The 12357-nt window shown below is 55.2% G+C and overlaps 1 protein-coding gene across 5 annotated transcripts in view; it reads right to left on the bottom strand.

Moving 5' to 3' along the window:
- The window catches only part of ZFYVE28 (zinc finger FYVE-type containing 28), a 144165-nt gene that overhangs the window by 75756 nt on the left and 56052 nt on the right, over window positions 1–12357 (bottom strand). For all 5 annotated transcript variants that reach the window (XM_031935379.1, XM_031935382.1, XM_031935383.1 and 2 more), the window contains exon 2: window positions 3437–3577. In XM_031935379.1, the coding sequence (XP_031791239.1) occupies window positions 3437–3577 (141 nt within the window). The remainder of the gene's footprint in view (window positions 1–3436; window positions 3578–12357) is intronic.

Below are 12357 nucleotides of genomic sequence, written 5' to 3'. Positions count from 1 at the left end.
TATGATATTGTAAAATATATGTTTGGTCTTCTTCCCATTTCCTGACATACAGCTCCAAAAAGCCTAGGACTCTCCTGAGTGATATGCGTTCACTGGTGACTGGGGGGCCCTCGACAGCTTCAGGATGGGGGGCTGGTCCCTGGGAAGATCAAGACATGTTAGAGGGTTGTGACTTTCAGCCTCCACCCCCAACTTCCGGGGAGGGGAGAGGCACTGAAGAATTGGGAAGTGTTCTCACCAATAGCAATGATATAATCAATCATGGCTCCATAAAGCAGCTTTCTGCAAACACCCAAAAGGACTGGTTCAGACAGCTTCCTCTGGTGAGCACTGGCGAGCACATCCGCCTGCCAGGGGAAGGGCACACCCCAACTCCACGGGACAGAGCTCCTGCCCTTGGGACCCTTCCCGGCCTTGGCTGGTGCACCTCTTCATCTGCCGCTCATTTGTACCTGTTACTACATCCTTTATTCCTAAGCCAGAACCATGAATGGAGCGTTGCCCTGAGTTCTGTGAGCCACTCTACAAATTGATCCAACCCGGAAGCGGGTCATGGGAGCCCCGATTTATAGCCAGCTGGACAGAAGCACAGACCACACCTGGACCTGGGATTGCCATCTGAATGGGGGGGCCGTCTTGTGGGACTGAGCCCTCACCCTGTGGGGTCTGAGGTCACTCCAGGTGGACAGCGTCAAGATGGGGTTGAACAGAGGACCCCCACTGCTGTCCCCTGCAGGACCTGCTGGGGAATGACTCGGTGCGTGGGGAAAACCCTACTCATTTGGTCATGGAGTGTTGGGTGACTGTGTGAGAGCAGAGAGTAGAAAGTAGGAAAAACCCATTATTTAGATGTCCACAGAAAGGTTTTAGGACACCACATCTATATACAAAAGTCACTTGTATTTCCATATAGTAGCACCAAACAATCAAAAATTGACATTTAGGGCCAGGCATGGTGACTCACGCCTGTAATCCCAGGACTTTAGGAGGCCAGGGCAGGTGGATCACTTGAGTTCAGGAGTTCGAGTCCGGCCCGGCCAACATGGTAAAACCCCGTCTCTACTTAAAATACAAAAATTAGCAGGACATGGTGGCGCATGCCTGTAATCCCAGCTACTCAGGAGGCTAAGGCAGGAGAATCAGTTGAGCCTGGGAGGTGGAGGTTGCAGTGAACCGAGATCATATCACTGCACTCCAGCCTGGGCAACAGAGTGAGACCCCACAGGGTGAGGGCTCAGTCCCACAAGACGGCACCCCTTCAGATGCTGATCCCAAGTCCTTCTGTCCAGCTGGCTATAAATTGGGGCTACCATGACCCCCTTCTGGGGTTGGATTAATTTGTAGAGTGGCTCACAGAACTCAGGGAAATACTTCGTTTATGATTCTGGCTTATTTTTAAAAACTGACATGTAATAAGCAATACCACTTATAACGTCATGAAAAGACATGACATGCAACCATCCCTCAGTATATGCAGCGGGCAGGTGCCAGGACCCCCAGCATATATCATATCTGCACATACTCAAGCCCCACACTTGGACCAGCAGAACCTGCACAGCCCTCCGTGTATGTGGGTTTTGTGTCCTGAGAATACTGTATTTTCGATCCCAGTTAGGTTGAAACAATGCATATATAAGTGAACCTGTGTAGTTCAAACCATGTTGTTCAGTGGTCAGCTGTGCTGGGGGTAAGGTGGGCCCTGTGAGATGCCCCCAGGGAGCTGGGAGGAACACCGGGGAGCATACCCCAATCTGGGGGGACGAGAGGCCGAGAGGCTTCCCTGGAGGTGCTCAGCACAGACATGGAGCAGGCTGAGGCTGCCATGTCGGGGGGCGGACAGGAAGAGGCCAAGGACTGGGCGTGGGACCCACATGGAGGCGGCTGGGGGAGGAAGGGCAGATAGGAGGAGGGAGGAAGAGGGGGAGGTGTGGAAGAGAGAAGGGCCACAAAGGACCCAGTGGGATGCGAGGTGAGCCAGAGGCAGGGCGCTGAAGCTGAGTGAATGGAAGTGAGCCCGAATCAGATGATGCTAAGGGGCCTGGACAGTGTCCACACCTTCTTAGTTCCTTCAAAGACCACAGCAGCAAGGAGAAGAACATGAGTGTTTAAGCCCCTAACTGTACTGGAGCACTCCCCTCCAGATCCTTCTTGCAGGGCAATTCTCACTGTGACACATCCCAATTAAAGCCTGTGGCAGCGGGAAGCCTGAGAAGGGGCCACCTAGCTTGGCAGCCCTCCCGTCCCTCCCCCCACCTCTCAAACTCACTTAAAACCAGGCTTTATCATCAACTCTATCAGTCAACAAAAAAGCACACAGGTCACAGAGCATGTAAAGGGAACAGAGCCCCTCCCCAAAGGTTGCCACGAGGAACAGCCTCCGACCTCCCTTCTTTAGCGGTGGGGCCGCAGGGCAGGTCAGCACCTCTCCTCCGCGGCACTCTCCTCCTCCAGGCTCCAGGGCCCCCAGCACCTGTCCTCTGGGCAGCGGCTCTTTCTAACCTGAGCTCCTGGGGGTAGGGACTCTCCCCACCACAGAGGTCGTCCCAGGAGGGGCCCAGGACATCTGTTGGAACATCTGAACACACAGAAGGTGGAGGCTGCCACTGAACAGCCCAAAAACGAGCCCAGAGCCTGATCCGGCCAGAAAAGCTGTCCTGGCCACACACAGGGCCCTAACGCTGCTCAGTTCCCACTGCAGCAGGGCCAGGCCAGAGCCAGGGCTGGGGTGCAGCCAGCTCGGCCACTTTGCAGGACCCCCACAGGGTGGGACTCTCAGGATCACAGTGACACAGGGATGGACCCCCCCTGTTGGAGGAGCATGGGTCAGCCCCCAACTCCCACGGCCGCAAGGATTCAGCAAGACCCTGTAGGGAGAGTACACCAAGAACATTCCGGAACTTTGTGAAAGCCCCTCATCATCACTGGATAAAACTTTGCACCATGCCGTTTGCTATTGTGCTGGAAATGCCTCTGAATGCTTGGTGCACTGGGAAGAAAACCTCGGCCGCGATATTTTTAGCAGCAGCTTCCAGGGCCATCTCTCAATTATGCAGCAGATGCCGGCAGCGCCATGAGTCAGCGGCAGAGTCTGACCGCCACATGGTACCCAAGCTCTGCACGAGCACCTGGGCAGGCCCACCCCTCCCACACTGGCTGCTCCTTGGCTCAGAAGCTCACTCTGCACCCCCTGCCCCCACTCTCCCAGCCTCTGCTCCCCCAAGTGTCCCGCGCGGTTTCTCACTTCCAGCCCGGCTATACCCACCCCACACATCCTGCCCGGGATGGTTCCTCTTCCTGGGCCTGGCTTCTCTAGCGCCTGACCCTGAGAATGCCACCACAGGGGGCTAGCAGGTGACAAAGCCTTGGTCTACTGAGGACAGGCCACTCTGTCCAGTGCCCAGCCGGGCCAGCCAGCTTCTGCTGCCCCGTGGCTCACCTGGCAGGAGCGGAACTGGCTGACCAGCAGCGTGCACCGCTGGGGGTCCTTCCGCCCATCCAGGCTGTCCAGCTCCGCGGCCACCTGGTTCAGCTCCTCGTCGGCATAGTAGAACCGGGCAAGCAGCTGCGGATCCGACCTCTGCAGGAGAGAGGGGCCAGGGGCGTGAGTGGGTGGGAAACTGGAGGGGATGCCTCCGCCTTGTCCCTTGTCCCCAGGCCATGTGTGGGCTCTGCCTGGGGCCTTCCACCCTGAGCAGTAGCAGGCGCTTTCCTCAGCTTTCCACACCAGGATCTGGAGGGAAACAGCTAAAGCCCAGGCTCAGGCTGCCGGCTCAACCCCTGAGTGGAGGGTCCCCAGGCCCCCTGCGTTTCAGCCCAGGACTGTGGGGAATCCAGACCCTTCGCTGCACCTCAGACACAAGGTCCTCACGCTCCCTCTGGTGGAGAGCCCACAAAAAAGGGGCTCCGGGAAGAGTGGGGTTCCAGGTGCTCCAGGCGACAAAAGCAGCTCTTAGGACTTTTTTTTTTTTGAGATGGAGTTTCACTCTTGCTGCCCAGGCTAGAGTGTGATGGCGCGATCCCAGCTCACTGCAACCTCCACCTCCTGGGTTCAAGCGATTCTCTTGCCTCAGCCTCCCCAGTAACTGGGATTATAGGCGCCCGCTACCACGCCCGGCTAATTTTTGTATTTTTAGTAGAGACTGGGCTTCACCATGTTGGCCAGGCTGGTCTTGAACTCCTGACCTCAGGTGATCCACCCACCTCAGCCTCCCAAAGTGTTGGGATTACAAGCGTGAGCCACTGTGCCCAGCCAGGAAATATTTTTTTATTCACAAAACCAATATATGAAGTGGCCCAGAATAACACAATAAAATTTACTCCACTTAAGTGAAGAATGATTGACAGTGTATCATAAACCATTTCCCATGATTCATCAACAATTTGCCATCCCCTCGTTCTCTAGAAACTTCACAGCGTCTCAGTCCAGTTTCCACAAGCCCGTGCACTGTGGCAGGAAACCCTATGCTCAGAGGCTCGCCTCTCACCAAACACGTGGGGGCTCAGAAGCTGGTTTTCAACTGCAACCACCACCCACCCCAACCCCAGCCGGCTTCCTCGGTGCTCTACACACACAGCACAGCCACCCTCCCTTGGCATGTGAGGTTCCCACTGCCCTAGGATGCAAACGGCTTGTTCCCCTGGATCAGAGTTTCCAGGATTCCGAGAAGCCCATTAGAAAAGTGATGAAGTCCTTTTGTGTGTGTATTATTATTATTATTATTATTATTATTATTATTTTGAAGACAGAGTCTCACTCTGTCACCCAGGCTGGAGTGTGATGGCGAGATCTCAGCTCACTGTAACCTCTGCCTCCTGGGTTCAAGTGATTCTCCTGTCTCAGCCTCCCAAGTAGCTGGGATTACCGGTGCCCATCACCACGCCCAGCTGATTTTTGTATCTTCTGTAGAGATGGGGTTTCACTATGTTGGCCAGGCTGGTCTCAAACTCCTGACCTTGTGATCCACCCACCTTGGCCTCCCAAAGTGCTGGGATTATAGGTGTGACCCACTATGCCCAGCCGATATATTTTTTTGAGACAGGATCTAGCTCTGTTGCCCAGGCTGGAGTACACTGGCATGAGCATGGCTCACTGGGCTCAACCTCAGCCTCCTGGGCTCAAGAAATCCTCCTGCCTCAGCCTCCCAAGTAGCTGAAACAATAAGCACACATCACTATATTCAGCTAATTTTAATTTCTTTCTAGAGATGGGGTCTCCCTGTGTTTCCCAGCCTGGTCTTAAACTCCTGGCCTCAAGCCATCCTCCCACCTTGGCCTCCCAAAGTTGCTGAGATTACAGAAATGAGTCACTGTGCCTGGCCTGAACCTATTTTTATAAAAGGGACTCTTCATAATCACAGAGAGAAAGACAGAGGAGAGGGGAATATAGCAAATCACACACAGTGCGAACGTGCCGGCAGCGTTCCCCGCAGACTCCCATCTCCACCGGGGCGTTTCCTCCATGTGCTCTGGCCTGCTGCCCCTCCCCTCTGTGTGGCCTTGGCCAGGGCCACTTTGTCCCGACTCTTTCCTGGTCCTCCAGTCCTCTCTCTCTGGGTCAGCTCAAGACGCTGGCCCAGACCCCGGGGGTGAGGAGAGCAAACCCCAGGGAGGCTCGGCGGACCCACAGGAGGCCATCCACTGCCCCCTGCGTGGGCTCCAGCAATGGCTGCATGCACCTGTGACCTGGGCAGCCAATGGGAAGCCTTCCCTGGGACTGTTCACAGGAGGCTGACAGAGCCTCTGCACCCACTCACTCCCTGGCAGATGCTGCCTGAGCGTCCACTCTGCTAGGAGCGGATCTGGACATGGGACACAGCCCAGAGCAAGACAGACCCAGACCCCGCCCCGCCCGGCCGTTGACACGCTCACAGATGCCAGAGGCACAGAGATGGACGGTGGGCACTGGCTGCCATCTGCTTCCACCCTCTCAGCACCACGGCTGTGTCCCTGTGCCTCGCGCCTTTCTGGAAGTAAACACATCCCCTCCACGGGCCCAGCCAACCCCGGAGAGCCACAAGGTCGCAGTCACCCAGCAACCCCTCTGTGATGAAATGAGAAGAACCGTGGGGTTGGGAGGCAGGAGACACTCTTAACCTCGTTCCTGCTCTACTGCCTGGAAGGAAAGGAGGGAGGCGGGGAAAGTGAGGCCCAAAAGGCCCCTCCCGGCCCTTCCCCATGGCCCGAGCCCCAGGGAGTGCTGCACCTTCAAAGCCTTGTAGCTGTCAACTTACAGATGAGCAACTGGGCCCTTGACCTTTGCTTCAGACGCGGCCCCCATAATCCTTTTTTTTTTTTTTTCTGAGACGGAGTCTCTCTGCTGCCCAGGCTGGTGTGATCTCAGCTCACTGCAACCTCCACCTCCCAGCTTCAAGCCATCATCCCGCCTCCCGAGTAGCTGGGATTACAGGTGTGCACCACCACATCCAGCTCATTGTTGTATTTTTAGTAGAGACAGGGTTTCACTATGTTGCCCGGGCTGGTCTCAAATTCCTGACCTCAAATGATCCGTCCGCCTCGGCCTCCTAAAGTGCTGGGATTACAGGCATAAGCCACCGCGCCCAGCACAGTCCCCAGAATTCTGACTGGCTTATGGGGTGGCTGCCAGCTTCCCCTCCCCTAGAATTCTGACCCCGCTTTGGGGTGGCCACCAGCTTCCTCACCTGGACCTGGGGCCTGCCAATGCCCCTCCTCGCTCCCAAGGAAGAGGGGAAGAGCCAAGAACAGCACCTTCCTACCAGAGAGCAGAGGAGCCCTCCTGCCACTTTCCCAACCAGGAGGGAGCATGGCCCCTTTCGGGGTGGGGCTGAGCTCGCAGCCTGCCCAAGGCCGGCATGAGACCCACGGGGCCTGACACCCAGCTCAGGCATTAGTCCAGGTCAGCAGAGCCACCGGCTCCCTTCTGGCCCCACACCTGCCAGCTCCCCTTCAAAGCAGTAGGTATGGGAGGGTGGGGGAAGCAGGGGCCTGGTGTGGACGGTCCCACAGCAGACACCTGGCTGGCTATGACTGAGCTGGACCGGAGCCCTCACAGTCCCTCTCCATGTGTGTCCCACAGCCCCGACCACAGCTCACTGATGAGACACCATCTGGCCCAGCAAACAGGCCAGGTACTGAATTTAGGGCACTGGATGACGACACCTCCTGGAAGCTAAATCTCGGCTCTGAGAAAGAGGACATGACAAGGGGCCACGCAGAAACCGCCAGAAAGGAACCCAGAATCATTCTCTGCCCTGGCACCAAAAACCTCACAACACTCAAGGAGTTCCCAGAAATGCCAGGTCAACACGGGCCCCTCACTGCTCGGTAAGCAGAGGAGACAGCTCAGCCGCAACGCAGGTGCATGAAAGGCTGATGGCAGCGTGGTGCCGCACAGAAAGCCCCAGTCATCACACAAAGCCCCAGACCAAAGAGAGGACTGAGCCTCTGAGCAAAGAATGGGGTGTATGCATGTCCCCTCGGCTCACTCACACACTTCCTCTCCTGTGCTCTGGAGAGGCCAAGAACCACCACTGTGTGTGCAAGTGTGTATATGTACACGCATGCACCTGTCCATGGCTGTGTGCATGTGAATCTGTGCATTGTGCATGTGCGTGTGTACACGCATGTGCGTCCATATATCTGTGTGCGTGTGAATATATGTGCAGGCATGGATGTGCATGTGTGTGTGGACGTGCATGTGTGTGTGGATGTGCGTGTGTGGATGTGCATGTGTGTGGATGTGCATGCATGTGTGAATGTGTACGTGTGTGAATGTGTGCATGCGTGAATGTGTGCATGTGGATGTGCATGCATGTGGATGTGCATGCATGTGTGAACGTGTGCGTGTGTGAATGTGTGCATGTGTGGATGTGCATGTGTGTGTAGATGTGCATGCGTGTGGATGTGTATGCATGTGTGAATGTGTGCCTGTGTGAATGTGTGCGTGTGTGGATGTGCATGCGTGTGGATGTGCATGCATGTGTGAATGTGTGCATGTGTGAATGTGTGCGTGTGTGAATGTGTGCGTGTGTGAATGTGTGCCTATGTGAATGTGTGCATGTGTCGATGTGTGCCTGTGTGAATGTGTGCGTGTGTCGATGTGTGCGTGTGTGGATGTGCATGCGTGTGTAGATGTGCATGCACCTGTACATGTGAGACCAGTGCAGCAAGTGTCAAGATGAGCTCCCACAGGGGTGATGTGTCTGTCTACTTGGCAGGGTAAATGCTAGAAAGGGGCGCTCATCACCAAAATAAAAGGCATGGGAGGTAGGGAGCCCTTCAGGGACGGGCCTGACACTTGACCCCTCCTGGCCCTGGCTCCAGTTAGCAGGGATGGTTGGTGCCCTGCAGGGAAGCCGACTCTCACCTGCAGAAGGCAGCCTGTGTGCCTCAGGGCTCCCTGCCTTCCTCCTGGGGCAGCTGAAGCCTCTGAATGGTCTTCCATGGAGCTGAGGTGTTACCGAGCACACAGATTGCACTGCCGGGCCTGCTCACTGGTGGGGTGGGTGGGGAGGGGTTGGATGAGGCAGATTTGCTGTGTGACCTTATCATGAGCTAAACTGTGACCACACCCCCCAAATTCAAACATTGAAGTCCTAATCCCCAGGACTCAGAATGTCAGAATGTGACTGTGTTTGGAAATAGTATGTCCCTTTTTTTTTCTTTTTTTTTGAGACAGGGTCTTGCTCTGTCCCCCAGGCTAGAGTGCAGTGGTGTGATCACAGCTCGCTGCAACCTCCACCTCCCGGGTTCTAGTGATCCTCTCACTTCAGCCTCCTGAGTAGCTAGGAAGACAGGTGGGTGCCACTACTACACCAGCCAATGTTTGTATTTTTTGTAGAGATGGCGTTTTGCCATGTTGCCCGGGCTGGTCTGGAACTCCTGGGCTCAAGCAATTCGTCTGCCTCAGCCTCCTAAAGTCCTGGGATTACAGGTGCAAGCCACCGTGCCCAGCCTAGAGATAAGATCTTTAAAGAAGTCATTAGGGTCAAATGAGGTCGCCAGGGCGGCCCTGATCCAATAGACCTGGAGTCCTTATACGAGGAGGCAGTATGGACACAGGCATATTTGGTGGAGGGCCGACCTTGCGGAGACACTGGCAAAAGGCAGCATCTGCAAGCCAAGGAAAGACCCAGCCTCAGAGGGCCCCAGCCCTGCCACACAGTAGTCTTGGACTTTTGGCCTCCAGGACTGAGAGAAAATTAATTCCTACTGTTCCGGCCACTGAGTCTGGAGTCCTTTGTTGCGGCCGCCTGACCTGCGTGGAAGGCCCAGGAGCAGGCTGGGGAGCCAGCCCTCGGCCAGACCCCTCCATGCTGCACTGCCATGCAGGCGGGCCTGGGAGCCCTGACTTCCACTTAGCAGACCCCGCCAGGTAACCCTCCTCCAAGGTAAAACCCCAAATTGTGAGCCTGTACAACTCTGAGGAAGCTGCCCTTGGGGTGGGCTCAAGCTTCCCTGAAAGACCCTGGGGACCCCCATCCACCTGGAAGGACAGCCCCCTTGGGCCCTGGACCTGAGCCTCGGAGCCTTTACCCACCGAGCAAGCGCACGGTGTCTACAATCTGTGAGGCCATTCGTGGTTCTCTGTGATTTGAGGATGCCTCCGTGATGTCTAGGGGCCATGGGCTCTAACGGTATAATTGCCCGCGCATGGGAAACGGGCATCCCAAACAGTGTGTCCAAAGTCACCGCCCCCGAGAACAGGGAAGCGCTGAGTGTCTCCACAACCACAAGGAACAACACTCGCCACACCCCATCTCGTGCCACACCATGACGGGCACCACAGTCACACTGCTGACTTGGCATCGGTGCCCACAAGCAAACGCCCTGCCGCTGTACCTCGATTTCAGTAAAGACCTTAAAACCAGACCTACAAAGGTGTTGACCATCTGCAAAAAGAGAGCTCTAATCACACACACACACACACACACACACGCACGCGCGCGCACACCCACACACAGAAACTCTCTGCTATTTGAAAAGCTGAGTTAGCCCCTGAGCTAGTGTCCTGGCCCTTCAGGACCAGTATTTCAGAGGAAGAGGCCAAGGTTCCCGCATGGTCCCGGCGGTGCCTGGGGCGGGAGCAGGAGGGATCTTTATTCACTGCGTCCCTCATCCCACCCAGACGCCTCACTGTGAGCAGAGACCTCCAGGCAGGGGTCCCAGGAAATGAATTCACACAGCCTCCAAAATGCAGTCTGTCCTGATCGACAGAATCCAGAAGAAAATGTGGGGTACTAAATTTCCATTTCTAAGTATGCAGAGTATAAAGCAAACAATTATAACCTCAACCTACTTATCACCTAGTGCTAAATCCGGCTGGCATGACAGGGCTCACCCTCAAGGGGGCCTGTGGGCAGGAGGGATAAATGGTGTGGTGGGGGGGTTAACGTTCCAACACTGACTAATCGTCTCCCTTTGATTTGAATCCACCAGCTTTGTTCAACGACATTTTACAATTTCATTTTAAATTAAGTTTTTAAATGTCCTTAAATACAATGTCCACAATAGAGGGAATCAATTGATATAAATAGGAAGTACTCACCTTGTTAAAATTTTTGAAATAAAAATTGTAAAATAATATATTAGAACCTAATAGGAATCTCTTTTAAAACCACACCACGTGGCCGGGCGCGGTGGCTCAAGCCTGTAATCCCAGCACTTTGGGAGGCCGAGACGGGCGGATCACGAGGTCAGGAGATCAAGACCATCCTGGCTGATACGGTGAAACCCCGTCTCTACTAAAAAAAAAAAAAAATACAAAAAAACTAGCCAGGTGAGCTGGCGGGCGCCTGTAGTCTCAGTTACTTGGGAGGCTGAGGCAGGAGAATGGCGTAAACCCGGGGGGCGGAGCTTGCAGTGAGCTGAGATCCGGCCACTGCACTCCAGCCTGGGCGACAGAGCGAGACTCCGTCTCAAAAAAACAAAAACAAAAACAAAAACAAAAACAAAAACAAAAAAAACAACAAAAAAAAAACCACACCACGTAAATATTTTCTCAAAGATAAATCCATAGCAGTGAGAGTGTTCACTGTTAAAAGGAGTCAGACATAAACCCGTAAAGAAAGAATTTCGTTCAGGAGGTCAGATGACTACTGAACGGACAGCCTCAAAAAGAGCAGGAGAAAATACGCATGAACAAAGCAGCTCTCAATTCAAAATTACAAGGATGGACTGACTGAGGGCTAACTTTGTAAAGCTGATTAAACTGTTAATTCATTCAGCCTGGTCCCTAATGTGAGCTGTGGCTGCAGGCGGGAGGTGCACGTTGGAGGCACGTGCAGGGTGAGAGACGCAGTGCGCACATGTGATGACCCTGGAGTGTTTCTAGGCAGTTACGAGGGCTGGCCACCAGGCTCAGAGTTTACTCGCACTACACCACCCACTGGGGCAGGCCCAGCCACCTTGAGGCCCAGGAGGGCTGGGGCTCCAAGCCCTGCACAGGGCACAGAAGCACAGTCCATCACACTGCACCTTCCACCCAGACAAGGAGACTGACGCTCCTGAAGGTAACTCATGGCCAAGGCCACATCGCTGAATGACAAGGAGCCAGATCTCAGTCCAGGTGTCACTAGGATCCTCTGGCATCTATGTGGGGAAAGAGGGGGTAAGGACCCAGGACTGGATCCCTTTCACACTCTTGTTTGCCAAATATGACATGAATCTTGCAGGTGGGGACCTTAAAGAGACACTTTGTCACTCCAGGGCAGCAGCATCACAGTCTCGGCCAAGATGCGGCAGGGACGACGGGAGCAGGCAGGTGGCGGGACAGATGGAAGGACAGGCAGCACGGCCAGGCCAGAGAGGACCAGCCCCGCCCTATGGGCCCCAGCAAGGGAGGGAAGCCCAGTCCAGCTCCTACTGCCTCCCTCCCCACACAGCTGAACCAAGGACATAAGCTAGGCTCTAAGCTCCAGTTCCCAAGACAGACCACCCCAGGCAGCCAGCTCCCTACCCCTACAGCCCCCACACTCAGCCGTGGAGACCCAGGTGCATTTGCCTCCTAGATATCAGCAGATCTCCAGGAGACAGTGGCCACATGCAGACTTCAGCTGGACAGAGGCTGGATCGTGCAGGGGTGAGGACCAGGTGTCTGAGGCGCCGCCCTGGGCCTCTCCAGGGCCAGCTTTCCGTTAAAGCCTGAGACTCCTCGCTCCGGCACCAGGAATCCAACAGCACCGCGAAGAAGCCAGGGAAGAACCTCTGCCCGGGACACCCAAATGAAGCCCCACAGCTGTGAACCCCCACACCAGCTGTTCCTCAGCCCTCACCATGACCAATTAACTGTCGAGAAAACCCCCCCACCCCTCCACCCCTCAACCGTCCACCCCTCCACCCCTCCACGTCTCCACCGTTCCACCCCTCAACCCTCCACCC

The sequence above is a fragment of the Piliocolobus tephrosceles genome, chromosome 3, assembly GCF_002776525.5.
Source record: "Piliocolobus tephrosceles isolate RC106 chromosome 3, ASM277652v3, whole genome shotgun sequence".
Lineage (NCBI taxonomy): Eukaryota > Metazoa > Chordata > Mammalia > Primates > Cercopithecidae > Piliocolobus > Piliocolobus tephrosceles.
Note: the sequence above shows the minus strand (reverse complement) of the source record. Positions and strands in the feature narration are given on the sequence as shown.